General features: G+C 41.5%; 1 protein-coding gene across 1 annotated transcript in view; it reads left to right on the forward strand.

Moving 5' to 3' along the window:
* Positions 1–19,231, forward strand: part of MED26 (mediator complex subunit 26) — a 139,118-nt gene that overhangs the window by 107,703 nt on the left and 12,184 nt on the right. The window contains exon 2 of the mRNA XM_030219671.1: positions 19,144–19,218. Coding sequence (XP_030075531.1) covers positions 19,144–19,218 — 75 coding nt within the window. The remainder of the gene's footprint in view (positions 1–19,143; positions 19,219–19,231) is intronic.

Consider the following 19,231-nt stretch of genomic DNA (forward strand, 5'->3'; position numbering starts at 1 on the left):
ACTACAAAGGGTCTGCACCAGCTCCAATTTATTCAGAATGCTGCAGCAAGACTCATAGAAGGTTGCAAGCAGCGTGACCATATCACACCATTTTCGCAAAAACTTCACTGGCTACCAGTACATTACATGGCTAAATTTAAAACTCTGGCAGATCAAGGCCCTTAAAGGAAGTGGCCCTGAGTACCTGAAGAATAGGATGTTCCTCTATGCACCTCCAAGGACACTAAGGTCCTCTTAAGGATTATTACTAACCACACCCTCTCCAGAAGACATTAACATGATGTAATACTTGCAAGCAAGCCTTCTCCAGAGTAGCCCCCACCCTCTGGAATGCACTCCCTGAAAAGCCATAAGACTATCTCTACTTCAGGAAGCAAGTGAAAGCTTGACTCTTCAAGCAGGCCTTTATAGAAGAAGTAACTAACTTACTCACACATTCAAGGAGTGACAACGGCTGCACATTCTGCAGCAGGACATGTTTATCCACTTCTATTCCAGCTGTCCAGCTAAGATAATATTTAACTATCTCTCTGACCTCATGCACACTTTTCTTTAAATTAGTCAGCATTGGGAGTCACGGACCGAGAAAGGGATCTAGGTGTCATCATTGATGATACGTTGAAAACTTCTGCTCAATGTGCTGCTGCAGCTAGGAAAGCAAATAGAATGTTGGGTATCATTAGGAAAGGAATTGAAAACAAAAATAAGGATATTCTGCCGTTGTATCACTCCATGGTGCGACTGCATCTCGAGTATTGTATTCAATTCTGGTCGTCGCACCGCAAAAAAGACATAGTGGAATTGGAAAAGGTGCAGAGAAGGGTGACAAAGATGATACAGGGGATGGGACAACTTCCCTATCAGGGTAGGCTGAAGAGGCTTGGGGCTTTTCAGCTTGGAGAAAAGGTGGCTGAGGGGAGATATGATAGAGGTCTATAAGATAAATTTGTGGAATGAAACGGGTCGATGTGGAGCGTCTGCTTACGCTTTCCAAAAATACAAGGACAAGGGAGCATGCAATGAAGCTGCAGTGTGGTAAATTTAAAACGAATCGGAGGAAATTTTTCTTAACGCGTAGTTAAACTCTGGAATTCACTGCCGGAAAAGGTGGTTAAGGCATTTAACTTAGCGAACTTCAAAAAAGGGTTTGACGGCTTCCTGGAGGAAAAAGCCACAGAATGTTATTGAGGGAATAATACAGTATTTCTAGGATGGGCGGTACAAATTGCTTGTTCTTTTGGCTGCTGTCAGTGACAGGGTGCTGGGCTTGATGGACCCTTGGTCTGCCCCAGCATGGCGATGCTTATGTACTATTCTCTAATTCCTCTTACTCTCTTTCCTATCTATATGTTACTTCTACAAAATGCAGGGACCAAACTACAAAAACCCAAAAAAATCTATTTATTTATTTATTGCATTTGTATCCCACATTTTCCCACCTCTTTGCAGGCTCAATGCGCCTTACATTAGATCATGAATAGTGGAAATATGTAAGAAAATATACATTTAGTATTGCATAAGGATCTTGGGTAACATGATAATGATAAAGCAGGATGGTAGAATAACAAGCAAATATCGTGAGGCAGTTCTGGATATATGTGTAAGGGTTCACATTTGTTGATCTTTGTGGTATGCCGTGTCAAAGAGATGGGTCTTCAGTAGTTTGCGGAAGTTGGTTAATTCATAGATCGTTTTTATGTTGCGCGGCAGCGCGTTCCAGAATTGTGTGCTCAAGTAGGAAAAGGTTGACGCATGCGTTAGTTTGTATTTTAGACCTTTGCAGTTGGGGAAGTGAAGATTAAGGAATGTGCGGAATGACTTTTTAGCGTTCCTGGGTGGTAAGTCTATCAGGTCTGACATGTAGACTGGAGCGTCTCTGTGAATGATTTTGTGAACTAGGGTACATATTTTGAACGTGATGCGTTCTTTAAGTGGTAGCCAGTGCAGTTTTTCTCTTAGGGGTTTAGCACTTTCATATTTTGATTTTCCGAATATGAGTCTAGCTGCAGTGTTCTGGGCTGTCTGAAGTTTCTTGATTATTTGCTCTTTGCAGCCAGCATAGAGTATGTTGCAATAGTCTAGATGGCTGAGTACCATTGATTGTATCAGGTTGTGGAAGACGGTCCTTGGGAAGAAAGGTCTTAATCTTTTTGAAAAATAATTTTTACTATGCTAGCACCCAATTCAGAAGGAAACTACCCCTAAATGAATTATTAAATAAACATTAAATCAAACATGGGAGTCCAGTAATATCATTGGTCAGAAATGGGGTAAGAGGAGAAAAAAAAGAACCAGCACAAAAAACTCCCCTACAAGTTTGAGGTTGCTTCAATTTGCAGCCAGCATAGAGTATGTTGCAATAGTCTAGATGGCTGAGTACCATTGATTGTATCAGGTTGTGGAAGACGGTCCTTGGGAAGAAAGGTCTTAATCTTTTTGAAAATAATTTTTACTATGCTAGCACCCAATTCAGAAGGAAACTACCCCTAAATGAATTATTAAATAAACATTAAATCAAACATGGGAGTCCAGTAATATCATTGGTCAGAAATGGGGTAAGAGGAGAAAAAAAAGAACCAGCACAAAAAACTCCCCTACAAGTTTGAGGTTGCTTCAATTGAGGACATTCTTTGCTGATAAGCTTGATTCTAAAGTAACTTTTTCTGTGTGTGGCCAAAAGCTTTTGGATTCCTTTTGGGCCGATTAATCCAGCTTTACTAATTTTTAAACAGCTGGTTTATAAGATGTGGAACAATTGGAGCTTCACAACATAGGAATAAAAATAATATTTCAAAAAAAGAGATGGAAGCAATACAAAAACTGAGTGAAGAACCCTCTATTGTGATCCGTAAAGCGGACAAGGGAGGAGCCATTGTAATACTCAACAAATCTTATTATATGCAAGAACTTTACCAACAATTGGCTGACTCTAGTACTTATTGTAAACTAAAGGTTGATCCAACTGGGGAGCTGTTGAGCTCTATTCAGATATTGGCGCAGGAAGCTCTTTAGATGGGATACCTTACTAAGAGGGAAAGTACATTCTTATGTCATATATATCCTTTCATTCCTGTGCTATACACAGTCCCTAAAATACATAAGAGGCTGGAATCCCTTCCGGGTAGGCCTATTGTCTCTTCCAAGAATTCTCTGTTGGAGCATGTGAGCAAATGTATAGCTGGATTTTTATGTCCTTTGGTACAGTTGGCATCTTTATACATTAAAGATGCATCTCATTTTGTCAAGACAGCGAGCGGAGTCTACTACTCATGGTTACCTTGGATATTTGTTCCCTATTTACTTCCATTCCCCAACAGGAGGTGTTAGGCATTGAAAGAGAAGTGAGGCCTTGCAATGCCCTGGTTATTGACCCATCTAGAGCAGTATTGTTAGGGATAAAGGTACAACATTGGGTACCAATTTTCTTGCACACGCCTCCTTCTGACGCAAGTAATATGTCAAGCGCCATCCGGTTCTCAAGTGTCATTCTACTGGTGGCATCTAATTGGGCTGCTATCCCCTGAACTGCATCTCTGGTGTAATTTACAAATCTCTGCTGGTTGTGTAATATATGTAAAGAACAATGTTGGATTCATCAACTTAATAAAGTGGAACTGGCAGGATTAAATAAGAACATTGAATGGAATGCTTATTTCTAAAGTTCTTTGAATCCAATTCACATTTTGTTTATGCCTTTTGAAGAAGGGTGATCGGGGTTTTCCTGGTCGGTAGGGGTATTTCGATTGGCTAATGAGTTTTCCTTCAGTTGTTGAAATTTTCAGTGTTCTTTTTCCCGGTGCCATCTTTTGCATTTGGTATGATGGTGTGAAGTTGAAGGTAATCTTCTCCTGATGCAGCAACATTTTCTTTGCAAAACGAGGCGCTCTTGTTGAGAGAAAGGACACTTTTATTTATATGAAAATTTATGTGAAGATGTTAAGTTCACAATGATCTGGCAGTGCACTACACCGGATTGAAGTTTTAGACAGTCTGCAGTTACTTTGAATTATAGCTTGGGCGTCCTGTTTCCTGACATGATGGAGCAATGAAGGCTTTCTCAAGCTATGTGACATTTTGGGGGTTGTTTTGGAGGAGGGGGGAGTTTGAAGTTGATGTTGCCACTTTGTTTTTTCTCCTTTGTCCCCCCCCCTTTTTTTTTCTTATAGATAGTTGTTTTGGATTGCTGGTGGCCTTTCTTTCTCCATTTGGAGGCAGTTAGCACGTCAGCTTGAACTAGTTTTTTTTTATTTTGGGATTTTTCCCTTTTTTATAGTGTGTATGTGCATTATTGTACCTTCACACTTTTTTTGAATGTTAGACTTATTTATAGATTTTTGCATGAGCTTGTACCTTATTCTGTTAAGTGTTGGGGAAGGGGTTTTTTTGAACCAACAATTTTTCTTCTTTTGTAGGAGAGTTTTTTGCGCTGGTTCTTTTTTCTCTTAACCTGTGTCTGACCAATGATATTACTGGACTCCCATGTTTGATAGTGGCAAATTTATCACACTATAGCTGTATGTTAACCATTTCTCTGACCTCGTGTGCAACTTTCTTTAAATTAGTCACCTTACTTTCTAACTCCTCTTACTGTCTTACCTATCTATATGTTCCATCTTTGCTTATATCCTACACTGTCAATTAAAATGTTCTATTATGTATTGTGTTGACTTTGTAATTAGTGTATTATGCCATACTTTGCACTGTTATATTTTTCCTACTGTAATTGTCTGTTGCTCATGTTTGATTTATTCTTACTGTACACTGCTTTGAGTGAATTCTTTCAAAAGGACGGTAAATAAATCCTAATAAACTGACATGGAGGCTGACATAGGAAGTGTTGATAAGACATTAGTTTACACTATTTTGTACAGAAAGTCATACGTACAAGCTGAATTAAATTTGTTTTCATTTGCTTTTTTGGCTTGGTGGTTCCTATCTTTGTCTACCAGCTCAAGCAGAACTGTGTCTTCATTCAGAACCACTCATGGATTTTTCCATATTACAGTAGACCTACCTTACCACTTCTCCTGGTCTGGTCATTGCAGCTGGAAGCCATACACCAGAACTCTTTCCAGAATCCTGTATTATTTCTCTAAGGGGCCCTTTTACCAAGCTGCAGTAAAAGGGGCACTGCACTAGCGGCAGTGCATGTTTTTGCTGTGTGCCAATGCCCTTTTTACTGCAGAGAGTAAAAAGACCGTAAAAATGTTTATTTTATTTATTTTGTTACATTTGTACCCCGCGCTTTCCCACTCATGGCAGGCTCAATGCGGCTTACATATTGTATACAGGTACTTATTTGTACCTGGGGCAATGGAGGGTTAAGTGACTTGCCCAGAGTCACAAGGAGCTGCCTGTGCCTGAAGTGGGAATCAAACTCAGTTCCCCAGGACCAAAGTCCACCACCCTAACCACTAGGCCACTCCTCCTATGTTAGAAATGGCTGTGCAGTAAGTTTGCACTTGCTGTGCGGCTATTTTAGAGGGTAGCACTTACATAGTAACATAGTAGATGACGGCAGATAAAGACCTGTGTGGTCCATCCAGTCTGCCCAACAAGGTAAACTCATAGTATAAGGTACAGACAGTAGAAGTCTGCCCGGCACTGGCCTTGTTCTCCAGCTTCATTACTGGTGGTGCTTCCTGTCAAAGTCTATTCACTGTTTAGAGATTCAACAGGGTTGCAGACAAAGGACACAACTAGGAAATTCAATGTATCGCCACCCATTGAGGTGGCAGTAAGGGCGCCTGCACTAACCTGGCGGTAAAAATAAGGAAATAAATTTCCGTAGCACTGGGGGTGGAATTACTGCTCGGCAAGCCTATTGCCATGTGCCAACCCTTTAGTAAAAGAGCTCCTAAATGCAGCCACTGGATGTTGCCTTCAGCAATGAGCATAATTCCTCTCAACCACTAGTGTTACCTCCATAGCCTCCACAGCTAACAAGGGATGCAGAAAACTCAACTTGGGAATCAGGGTGATGTACCTTCCACATGAGCCACTGTGCTGATTCCAGCTGAAATAAAATTATCCCAACTTGCTGGACACTTCTTTTTTTTGTGTGTTGGAAAACTAGAATCCATAGTCTTTATTGAGCTGATAGTTCAGGTTGACTATTATTATTAGGATTTATTTACCGCCTTTTTGAAGGAATTCACTGAAAGCGGTGTACAGTAAGAATAAACATAAGCAATAGACAATCACAGCAGTAAAAATATTCAAATAATACAAAGTATGACATGGCATACTACTTACAATGTCGACACAGTACATAATAGAACATTTTAATTGACAGTGTAGGATATAAGCAAAGATGGAACATATAGATAGGTAAGACAGTAAGAGGAGTTAGAAAATAAGTTTAGCACTGTGATCTTTCCGACACTTGTCACATCTGTCTCTGTCCCCCCCCCCCCCCCCCCCCCAAAAGATCCCATTATTAGTGATTGTAAATTCTTTAATTGTCCCTGCTGTGCATGCTGTGTAAATAACAATATAGATGTGATCTGCTTGGGACCACAGTGGTTAGTTTTTAAGTGTTAGGTCAGTTGAATAAAATGCTGCTGCCTCTGGTGTTTTACTCTCTGCTCTCTTTTTGTGGTGGGAAGGTCAGCGTTTGAGATGATTTGTAGCTGGCAAACATTACGTGCTTTAAAACTGGGCTGCACATAGGTTTCCTTTGAATGTATATAGAACAGGGGTTTTCATCCCAGTCCTTGGGACACACCTCCTAACCTTTGGGTTTTCAGGACACCCACAATGAATGTGCAGACATATCTCATGCTTATTCACTGTGGATATCCTGAAAACCTAACTGGCTATTCATACCTTTTAGCATTATTTGTGTTATAATATGCATAATTCTCTTGTTTCAGTGCTATTAAACCAGTACAGAGTGAAATGCAATATAGGGGTGTTGTAGAAAATAGAGGATGCTTAAAAAGGGGAAAAGACAGCAACATTTTGGACAGTAGTTCACCACCACCAAACTCAATTCTTTCCATTCCTTTTGCCAATACCACTTTTTTATATATATATATATATATATATATTCATATATATATATTCAAACTGTGGTGTTAGATACTAGTCAGATAAGGAGTATTCGTTTCCTATACCATCCCCCAAATTGGTAATAAAATAAAACATTCACAATTCTTAAACCATTTTTTTTAATGTTGGCATAAGTGGCACTAGAAGGGGCACTGAATTTCTTGATTTCTGCCACTACATATGATCATATGCTGACTTTATATGTGCTGATAAAGGCATTCTTATACATATAAATGATTGCGCATATGGACAAGTGCCTAAGAAACATATATTTCTTTGAATCAGCATAAAGCTTTGCATCAGATCACATCAGGACTTGACCCCAAGTCACACTATAAAGCTGAAACATCATGATCGGATCTCCCAGTTTAATCTTAATCATGGGCCTTCGGTTCCCCCAGTGTGGTTACTACAAATCCTCTGCTTAAGATGGATTTTTTTTTTTTTTTAAAGAGAGAGAGGGGTGGATATTTTTATTTTATAGCTTTATATTACTGGGTTATTTTTGTACCATTTTACATAACTGGTTATTGTCATTGGAATGACCTTTTTGCTGTAGGGAATTTTGTTTTCTGTGACTTTTCATCTTAAAATTTCAAAGGGGGGAGGCGGAGGCAATACTGGTCTGAAGTCACTGCATAGCTGAGATATTAGTTCCTTCCATCCCTCCCTCCCTGCCTCCCTCCCTCCCCCAGCTTCCACCCACCCCGCTGTTCAGTCTTGCTGTGTAGGCTGAATCATCAATTAGGACTACATGAGATAGATTTCCTATTTTTTATTTAAAAAGAAAGAATTGTCAATTTTTTTTGTTCTCTGAAAAAAGAACAAATATATTTTGTGGAGCTTTGATCAGTAATAGTGTAACTAAAAGTAGACAAAGCAGTGGGGCTAGATGGGATACATGCAGGAGTATTGAAGGAATTTAAAATTCTGATGGCTTTGTTTCGGTGCTGTCTGTGTAGTGCTTGTTTCCAGTATTAAGCTTTCTATTGATATTTCTGCAGTGCTGCATGGTAAAGTGCATGTGCATTAGTGTACTTCATTCTAGGATCCCCTGATGAAGGCAGCTTCTTGTCAAAACACTGCAATGTTGGGTTCATCTTCATCTTGAAGTACCTTCTGTACACTGACATTGGATTTTGTTCCTAGAAGACTGTTTTATTAGTTTCATATTTGGATAATAAATTGAGCCTATTTTTACATCATCCTGACTTGTGGGTTTGGCTCCTTCTATACCTTTTTTCTTTGTTTTGTTTTACAGTAGTATTCGGTTCTTCTTTTGGTGTGTTATACATATAAGCTCGACTTAGCTATGTTTCACCAAAGGGAATGCTTTAGGGATGAGTGGATACCAGTAGGTGTAAAAGTCCAAACTTTACCAAATTGGTAAAAACTGTATTTATCTTGAGTTGCCTTGTTGTTTCCTTGGACATAAATGTAGGTGCCCCATTATAGAGTTGCCCTTTTAGCCATGTTAAAGAGAGGCAGTTTTCAGGTTCAAATTTGTCTTTTGTGCTTTCAGAAATTTCCTTTATTTTATTTATTTATTTGTTTAGATTTTGCTCACACCTTTTTCAGTAGTAGCTCAAGGTGAGTTACGTTCAGGTACACTGGATATTTCTCTGGCCCAGGAGGGCTAACAATCTAAGTTTGTACCTGAGGCAATGGAGGGTTAAGTGACTTGCCCAAGATCAGCGGGATTTGAACCAGCCACCTCTGGGTTGCAAGACCGGTGCTCTAACCACTAGGCCACTCCTTCACAAGAGGGTTAGATAAGGATGGGTGGCTTTAACCTGTCATTAATATTTCCTTCTATGCCTGATGAATGACTCTTGACAGTCTTTTGACCCTCAGCATTACACTGAGGTCTTGGTGATGCAAATAGCTCAGTCTCTCAAATTCTGTATGTATATTTGGGATTTTTATTTATTTATATTTATTTATTTATTTCTACTGGTGATTGGCTCCCTTGTTTTTTCTATACCCAGATAACTAATGTGTGCAGCGATCAGAATTTCCTTTCCACTTCTAGAATTTAACCAAAAAATGTAAACAGCTGCTGATCTTAATAAAATAGGCTGAGGTACATTGCTACACATTACCTCCAGCTCAAGTTTCAGATTGATCCATTCTTTTCTGACGTACTTTTGGTTTACTGAAACTTGAGCGTAAAAGAGAAACTGATTAATTTAGAAGTAATTTTAGAAAAGCATTACCGAAGGCTGAGTTTGAGAATTCCTTTGCATTATTTGATAAGGGTTAGATAAGGATGGGTGGCTAGTCTTTTTGTGTTCATTCTCATGAGTGCAGTAACATACCTCTAAAAAGCTTTCCCAATTACTCAAGTCTGTGTAGCCTGTAATACCTCTTTTAAAGGGGAAACAAGAGATGTTTAGTACCAGAGAGACCTTGCATCTAAAGAGGCCTACGTTTTGAAGGCTTGGTTACAAAGATTCATTTTTGTTCACCCTTTAAATAAGTTATCATAGCCTACAAAGATTCTTGCTTTTTCCAGGACCAATAAGCTTGCAAGCAGGCTATACTGTAGTATTAGAGTAGTAGAGTACAGCCTTCCTAGAATTGCTGCCGTCCTTACAAGAAGGTGACATGATTTTCAAAGTTATTGCCTGGACAATGGTAGAATAGTGTCTTGTGTTAAAACATAATGTCATACCCCTATTACGTTGATGTGTGTGACTTGTGATTGATTCTCCAAGAACCCAGCCTTTACTTGGGACTGTGGTAGGGGAGTGATAGGAGCATAATAAGTCTGTGATACATTCCCTGCTAACTTGAAGTTCAGTTTCTTTATTGGGTTTTGTTTGTTTTTGTTTAAAGTTTCAAAATAATACAATCAAGTAACCACTTGTACTGAAATCTGAACATAAAGGGACAATAAAAAGGCAAGAAAAGTTGGTTCCTTTGCAACAGCAGTAGATGAATCCAGACTAGTGGGTTGTGACCATCTACCAGCAGGTGGTGATACAGAGCACTGAACTGAAGTGCTTTATAGCAGTGTTCGCATCTTCAAGCCAAGTACTCACTAAATCAAACAAATTTCAGCCTTGTACCCTTAAGCTCCAAGCAGCAGAGATTTTGAAATGGACACTTTATTGTTAAATAGTAACTAACTAGGCAACATATATAACAATCACTGCAGCTGGCATACAGACCAATACACACTTGGCATGATCTGTTATATTTCTGTCTCATATAAGCTGGCCCCTTGACAGGTGATGTGTTATTAGTGTATGTGGTTTATTAATTTCTCTGAGGACAAGCAGGCTAACATTCTCACACTTGGTAATGTGACACCGCATTGCCTGGTCCGGAGCTTGTATCACAGAGCTCTTTTGGAACACAAGACACACTCCAGTGTGCATGTGCGAGTACCTTCCTGCCTGCTACGTGAATGCGGGACCAACAGTCTACTTTTTTCCGTGGTGAGGAGAGGATATGTTTTTAACCTCTCTCTTCACAACTTCCCGTTCGGTTCTTAACAGAATTTCTTTGCCTTTTTGGTTTTCTTCACTTCTGTGCCTCGTTCATGTTCTTTTTATTTCCGTTCAGTTGTTTTTCTTTAATTTTTTTCTCTCTTTTACTGTGGTTCCGTAGTCCATATTTAGGCCTGAGCTCTGGTGGATATTTCCCTTCATTTTTCTCTGGTGCTTCGTTCTCTTTCGGCACTGAGTCTCACCGTTTTCCATCGGGAGCCACTTTTGGTATAACTACATACCCCTTCTAACTTTGTTCTGTGTCTTCAAATTCAGGCCAAAATTCAGCTAGTCAGGGAACTCTTTGGTGCTGTCGGAGGCCTCTATGTGAGTCTCTGGGCCTGATAGTTTTCGGCACTGGTTAGGGGCATGAGGCTTCACTTTGTCCTTGTCAGTGCCCAGGACTCAATGCAGATATTGTGCACCGCCATTGATGCCAAGGAAAGTCGGTATGGAACATCACATCGATTTTGAGGACCATAGGTACTGAGGATCGTCTGTGTTGAGGATTGACGTCGGTACTGAAGATCTTTGGCCATGTGAACTTCGAGGATTGGCATTGGTCTCCGGTGCTTCTGAGGTACTGCAGCATTGGTGAATTGTCTCGATACCAGGAGACCTTCCAATTACTACTATTGCAGAACTCTTGGAGTACCAGGACCCTGCTGCTTGAAGCCTGGCCTCCTTTGGAGTGCATTGGCGTCAACAGTGCTTGTGCCAGCCATGCTTCTCTGCTGAGCCCATATGGTCGCTGCTTCAGAAGTTTTTTTCTACACTGCAGCTCCAAACTTTTGCTTTTTTCACAGACGCATCAATGTCAAAGGTGCTTGCGCCTGCCATGCCGCTTGACATCCAAGCCTCAATCCCAGGACATCAGTGTTGAAGGTGTGTGCACCTGCCAAGCCGTTTGCATGTGCTCTGCTCTCTTCCAGAGCATCAGCGTTGACGGTGCTTGCGCCTGACACGCCTCTTGAGAGCCACGATCCACATTGGTGTTTAGGGTGCTTTCACCTGCCATACCTTTTGTGTTGGCCCCATATGGTCCTCAGCTTGTGGTTTGGCCACCTGTGTTGCATGCCACACTAGGGTAAACTGCTACCTGCGTCGATTGATGCTGCTGCAAGCAGTTTTAGTGCAACTCGAGTCTGGAGCCCTATCCTCAATGTCCCTTTCGGGGTCCTGCCTCTTCTTGGGCGAGGAGGACTCTGTCTCAGCCCACCCATGATAGTTTCCTGGCTGGCACCGGTGAAGAGCATATGAGGGTAAGATGCACATTCCTGGCTCTTCTCGGAGAGAGCGTCCTTTAGAATACCATCTGCACCCACCCTACCTCCACGGGCACGGATGTCATCTCCATTGACGAGCTCGTCTTTCCCTTCGGGAAATTGGAAGTTGAGGACTGCTTTTTCTTTTTTGAATTCCTGGGCTAGGAGTCTCCTGCTAGGAGATCTCTACTAGTTCTGGACCCTCAGCTCTTCCATGAGGTTCTCGTGAGGGTTATGGAAACCCTTCTGTGGCCTACTGTCTCATTCAGATATAACCTCCATGCACCAGTTTCAGAACATAAGAGTAGCCATACTGGGTCAGACTAGTGGTCCATCTAGCCCAGTATCATGTTTCTAAACCGTGGCCAAGCCAGGTCACAAGTACCTCGGAGAAAACCAAATCGTGGCAACACTCCATACTACAAATCCCAGGACCAAGCAGTTGCTTCCCATGTTTGCCTCAATAGCAGACTATGGACTTTTCCCTCCAGGAATTTGTCCAAACCTTTTTTAAAACCAGATACACTAACCGCTGTTACCACATCCTCTGGTAAAGAGTTCCAGAGCTTGACTATTCATTGAGTGAAAAAAATATTTCCTCCTATTTGTTTTAAAAGTATTTCCATGAAACTTCCTCCAGTGTCCTCTAGTCTTTGTACTTTTGGACCGAGTAAAAAATTGATTTACTTCTACTTCTTCTACATCACTCAGGATTTTGTAGACCTCAATCATATGTCCCCTCATCCATCTCTTTTTAAGCTGAAGAGCCATAACTTCTTTAGCCTTTCCTCATACGAGAGGAGTTCCATCCCCTTTATCATTTTGGTCGCTCCTTTGAACCTTTTCTAATTCCGCTATATCTTCTTTGAGATACAGCGACCAGAATTGAACGCAATACTCAAGGTTCAGTCACACCATGGAGCGATACAAAGGCATTATAGTATTTTCAGTCTTATTCACCATCCCTTTCCTAATAATTCCTAGCGTCCTGTTTGCTTGTTTGGCCGCTGCTGCAAACTGAGCAGAAGATTTCAGTGTATTATCTACAACACCTAGATCTTTGTTTTGAGCGCTGACCCCCAAGGTGAACCGTAGCATCAGGTAACTATGATTTGGATTATTCTTTCCAATGTGCATCACCTTGTATTTGTCCACATTAAATTTCATCTGCAATTTCGATGCCCAATCTTGTAATTTCCTAAGGTCTTCCTGCAATATTTCACAGTCCGCATGTGTGTTAACAACCTTGAATAGTTTTGTATCATCTGCAGATGTAATCACCTCACTCATCGTTCCGATTTCCATATCATTTATAAATATGTTAAATAGCACTGATCCCAGTACAGATCCCTGCGGCACTCCACTGTTCACCCCCTCCATTGACAGAAATGACCATTTAACCCTACCCTCTGTTTTCTGTCCAATAACCAATTCCAAATCCACACCAAAACCTTGCCTCCTATCTCATAACTCTCTAATTTTCTCAGGAGTCTCTCATGAGTAACTTTGAGAAGCTTTCTGAAAATCTAGATATCTCCTGGTTTTCCTGGGCTCTACTTCCTTCTCCCGGAATATCTCTCCGCCCTTCTGAAATCCCTTCAGCTCAAGTCCATATCACCGGGGGACGACAGCTGTCTCCCACTTCAACATCATTGGGCTCCTGCTAGATACTCACCTAACAGGGGGGGGGGGGGGGGATTCTTCCCCTATGGGATATGGATACTCTGTTCGCCCTTGCGAACAGGGCACTGGGCCCGTTGGCAGCTCCCACCTTCACAACTGTTCAGGTTGTTGATTACATGGCCTCTACCTAGCTATACAACACCCATGCCTCTTTTTCAAATGGGATCTCCTGGTGGACTCTAGCTTCTTCGTGGTTTTGGACCATGGGGACCCTGGAATAAGTCCTTCACATATCTCCATGGTTGGTTTGCTTTCTGTTTGGCAACAAGTCTGCCCCTTTAATCCCTAGGACTGTTCTTTTGGGCCCTTGACTTTGTGTCTTCCTATGGTACCTACCACTCACTTAAGAGTACAAAGCTCCCATGTCAGGCTTCCCCATTCTAATTGTTCGTCAGCCCGGAGACAACTGTTTCTGGCATTCTGGCCAACCTGACACGCTCATAACGATTGCAAGTATTCAGCTACTCTCTACTCATTCACACGGTCTATACTACGGTTTCGCCCTCTGTGTCATGGGACTGTACAAATGTGGTAGAAGGTGGTTGACTGCTCCTTCAGGCCAATTTTTGGATTGGTAATTCTAACAGTCTGGCCGTTTGACTGTACTTGGTTGTATAGCCTCAAGATAGGTCTCTTCCTAGAGATGTTCCTTCCAGGTTCTCCCTTTTCTGAAACATCCTTGCAATATCTCTCATGGTTGGTCAAGTACATAACCCTGTTCTTCCATTTTGTTCCAGGTCCAGAACAGACTACCACCATTTACATTTGCTCTTCCTTAGGAGAACAATCTTCTCTCTTCGTCTCCTCTCATCTCCCTGTTAGGACAGGCTCTGTTGTCGAGCAGGTGGTACTGAAGAGCCAACACTGTGATGCATCCTTCTTTGCCTGTTCAGATTTAAATTCCTCTTGTTCTGGAATTCTCTTTCCAGGTACTGTGGGCCATGGAGTATTCTCTAACCCTCATACCTCAGAATGGGGGGAGGGGGTCTCTTCTGCATCCCATTCTCTGGTCTGTGTCCCACACGATCTGGATGATTGAGGTTTTGCATTAGCTTCCTGGCATTTTTTCTGATAGTGTCTCCACAGTTCAGAAAGTTCGCCCTAACCTCTTTAGCCTTTCTTCATAAGGGAGAAGTTCCATCCCCCTGTATCATTTTGATCACTCTTCTTTGAACCTTTTCTAACTCCACTGGTTTTTTGTTTTTTTTTTTTAGATATGGGGACCAGAATTGAATACAATACTCAAGGTGAGGGTGCACCATGGAGCGATGCAGTGGCATCATAATATTTTGGTCTTATTAAAGTTCATGTGTAACAGACACATTAGAGAATCTTAGGGAGGAAGAGTTAAGTTACATCCATTACAAGCACACATCCGTTATGCGTGCCCAAAAATAAAAAATATTTTTCAGACGCATGTATCGGACATGCGCCAAAAATGAAATTACCACAAGAGCCACAAGGTAGTCGGGCGGTAACTCCATTTCAGTGCGCGTACATGCTTACGCAGCTTAGTAAAAGGACCCCTTAGACTTGTAGTATAACTTCGGATTTAAGGGTCCTCTGTTGTGGAAATACACCTGCAGATCTCTCCTTCTGATCCTCCCTTGCCAGAGGATGTAGTAACAGTGGTTAGCGTATCTGTCTTTAAAAAAGGTACGGAAAAGATCCTGGATGAAAAGTTCATAGTCTGCTATTGAGACAGATGGGGCAGCCACTGCTTGCCTTGAGATTGGCAGCATGGAATGTTGCTACTATTTGGGTTTCTGCCAGGTACTTATGACCTGGATTAGCCACTGCTGGAAGCAGAATACTGGGCTAGATGACACATCAACTTTGAAAGATGCACTTGGATAAGAAGTTCAGGCTTGTTTATGTAGGCATTTACTATACCAAATTTCATATTAAAAAAATCTTGCACTATTATTTAATTCTCATTTTTTATTTCAAAGGAGATACTGACTCAAACTTCTAGTAATATTTTGGAGGTTCCACCCATCTCAATTTGGCTCTCACATTGGATGGGGAGGTTCTTGCCTTCAGCTGGATTCCACCCACTATTCCAGCTCTGAGACTGAAGTGTCCTCATGTTAACTCACAGATCTCACACCAACATGTTTTACAGCAAAGACGAAAACTCATAGTAACACTTTTTTTAGGTATCAGAAGTAGGAAGCCTGCAAAGGAATCTGTGGGACCATTATATCAGGAAGGAACAAAAGGAGCACTCAGGGAGGACAAGGCCATAGTGGAGAGACTGATTGATTTCTTTGCTTTGGTCTTTAATGAAGAAGATATAGGAGATCTACCTATACTGGAAATGGTTTTCAGGGTTGATGATGCAGAGGAACTAAAAGAAATCTCAGTGAACTTGGAAGACATACTCAGCCAAATTGACAAGTTAAAGCATGATAAATCATCTGGACTGGATGGTATACAACCCAGGGTACTAAAAGAAATCAAACATGAAACTGCTGATCTGTTGCCAGTGATCTGTAACCTGTCATTAAAATCGTCCGTAGTACCTGAAGGCTTACTAATATGATGCTGATTTTAAAAAGGGTTCTGGGGTGATCTGGGAAATACAAACCAGTAAGCCTGACTTCAGTGCCAGGCAAAATAATGGAAATTATTATAAAGAATAAAATTAAAGAACACACAGACAAACATGGTTTAATGGGACAGAGTCTGCATGGGTTCAGCCGAGGGAGGTCTTGCCTCACCAAGTTGCTTCATTTCTTTGAAGGCATGAATAAACATGTTGATAAAGGTGAGCCGGTTGACGTAGTGTACCTAGATTTTCAGAAAGCTTTTGACGCTCATGAGAGACTCCTCAGAAAATTAAGGAGTCATGGGATAGGAGGCAATGTCCTTCTGTGGTTTAAGAATTGGTTATTGGACAGAAAACAGAGGGTAGGGTTAAATGGCCATTTGTCTCAATGGAGGAGGGTGAATAGTGGAGTGCTGCAGGGATCTGTACTGGGACCAGTGCTATTTAACATTTATAAGTGATCTAGAAAGACAAGTGAGGTGATTAAATTTGCAGATGACACAAAGCTATTCAAAAGTTGTCAAAACACATGCGGATTATGAAAAATTGCAGGAAGACCTTAGGAAACTGGAAGAATGGGCATCAAAATGGCAGATTAAATTTAATGTACACATATGTAAAGTGATGCACATTGGGAAGAATAATCCAATCATACATATCTCAAGAAACAGACCTAGGTGTCATTGTAGACAATACGCTGAAATCTTTTGCCCAGTGTGCAGCGGTAGCCTAAAAAGCAAACAGGATGCTAGGAAGGGATGCAAAATAAGCCACCGAGAATTGAAGTCTCGGCGGCCATTTTGAATCTCGCCAAGACCGTCAGGCTGCATACAGGAGGCTGGAGAGCAGCGCGCTGGGCAGGAAAGAGGGGGCTCTTTCCTGACCCGACGTCACTAGACCACCAGGGAAGATCGCGTGAGTAGGGAGAAGTGGTGACAGGGCCGGGGGGAGGGCGATCCCGAACTCGAACTCGGAGGGAGGGCGGGCGGCCTGCCAGCCAGCCAGCCAAATCTCTACCTTCGGACTATAAGACGCACCCCCCATTTTCCTCCCAAATTTGGGGGGAAAAAGTGTGTCTTATAGTCCGAAAAATACGGTACATCACTATTGGTACAGCTTAGATCAAGAGGCTTTGGGCACAAAAGTGGGACAAAAACTCCGAGAATTTTTAAAAGGGGGCGCACATGGTCACGTTTCCATATCCAGTTTGCACCGAGCTCTGATGTTGCTTTGTCCACCCCGAAACTATGGAGCACTTACAGAGGCATGGAGTAAAGATCTGGGATATGAATTGAAGGGGAGTAAATTTTGCAAAATTGATAAAAGATATTCCCAGGCAAGTTGGCGGGGCAGAGCTGCAGGAAAGCCAGTATAGGATATTACATAGGGGATACATAGCACAAACACAAGCAGCAAGAGCTGGGTGGGCACCGGATGCTCAATGTGTAAGGTGTAACCGAGGTAGAAACACATTTTTGCTTGCATTTTGGAGTTGTGTCAAAGTAAAAATTTTCTGGAAAAGGCTCCACCATTATTTTGAGACTCTCATAGGTCACAGATTAATTCCATCTTAGAGAGGGGTGTTATTAAACAAAAGGGGGGGCCTATGAGAACATGGATCTATTACTGGGTAAAGCATACACAGTGGTGAAAAAATGTATACTGAGGCATTGGATGCAAGAGGAACCACCCACCATCTGGTTTTGGAGGAATAAATTTCATGAGTTAACGCTATGGGAGGCTAGAGCAGCACGGGGCACCCCAAAGAAAAGAAAAGCATTTATCTCTATATGGAACAGATATTTGCAAAGTATTTCCCATAAAGCGAGAAGTGCAGTGCTCAATAATCTGCCTGTACTATTAAGGGGAAGGTGGGAGAAGTTAAGTGCCTTAGATTGGGGGAGGTCAGCGGGGGAATATACAGATAGGGAGACCCGCACAGAAAGAACTGTAAAGTGCCAATTGAAGCAGTACATAAGAACCCACACTCTGCTAGTTATAGCACGTGGAGAGGGAGAGGTAGCTAAATCATGAAGTAAGAAGAAGATTCCACAAGAGTAGAGGGGGAGGGGGGTATAGCTTTGGGAAGGGTAATACTACATGTATATTGGATGGACATGTGTATTATTAGCTAGGAGAGCAATCCTCTGGGGGAAAAAAACTACATTAAGAGGACTCGTCTGCAATTACTATTGGGTTAGTTCATAGAGCACACACGAGACACAATTATTAGAGTTTAAGATAAAAGTTTATTGTTAATAGTTATGCAATTGACCTGTAACTGTAAAGGTACACACTCATAAATATATAAAAAGACGAGGGAGGGGATAGGGGAGAAAAGATTGAAAAACTTTGATGATAGAAGTCCTAGGCTTATTAATATGTGATAGAATTATTTGTTATCAGATTTATATTGATTGATCTGGATTTGTTTACCATGTGAACTCATCAAAAAATCGTTGAAACATAAATTCTTGCAGTGAAACTCAGTTGTAAGCAAGTGGATCTTCTCTTTCTGCTCAGATTCTAGAATGTTATAAAAATATAGGTGTCTGTGAATGAGGAGCTTTACTTGGCTACCTGCCCAGTGTGCCTGCCTACTGTGCTGTCCCAGTTCTCCCGCTTTGTGTGTGTAAACCCTTTTTCCACCCCTGAAATTAATTTAGATCTGTCCTGTGTGTTGTGTTTTTCTCACTGCTTTGGCTCCTGCCACCTCCACTGGGAAATACTAGAAGTCTTTGTTTGATCTCGTCTGAAAATCTCCCCACTGTATTGGGAGTTGGTGGGATTGTGGTGGTATATTTTACCATAAATGGACAGTAAATGAGGGCCGTTCTTGCTGAGACTGTGTGGAGGACAGTGGCAGGACAGATAGCTAAAACAGCAACTTCCCCATCTGTCCCTAAGCAAGCAAGGAGAAAACACTGAACTGTATGATTTAAGTAAATGGATGGGCTGAAAATTATCAAAATAAGCTGGAAAAGGGTACTCTGATACATAGCAATCTACATAATGCTTCTGTTTTTATTGTACAAGGGCAAAGCACTAAAACAAAGAATCTTTCCCCCAGTTAATGCTTGCTTTTCCTCTGTTGCAGATTCATAACATGGTGGCAGTACTGGAAGTGATCTCCAGCTTGGAGAAATACCCCATTACCAAAGAGGCACTTGAGGTAAAACACTTCC

This window comes from Microcaecilia unicolor, chromosome 11 (genome assembly GCF_901765095.1).
Source record: "Microcaecilia unicolor chromosome 11, aMicUni1.1, whole genome shotgun sequence".
In the NCBI taxonomy this organism is placed as follows: Eukaryota; Metazoa; Chordata; class Amphibia; order Gymnophiona; family Siphonopidae; genus Microcaecilia; species Microcaecilia unicolor.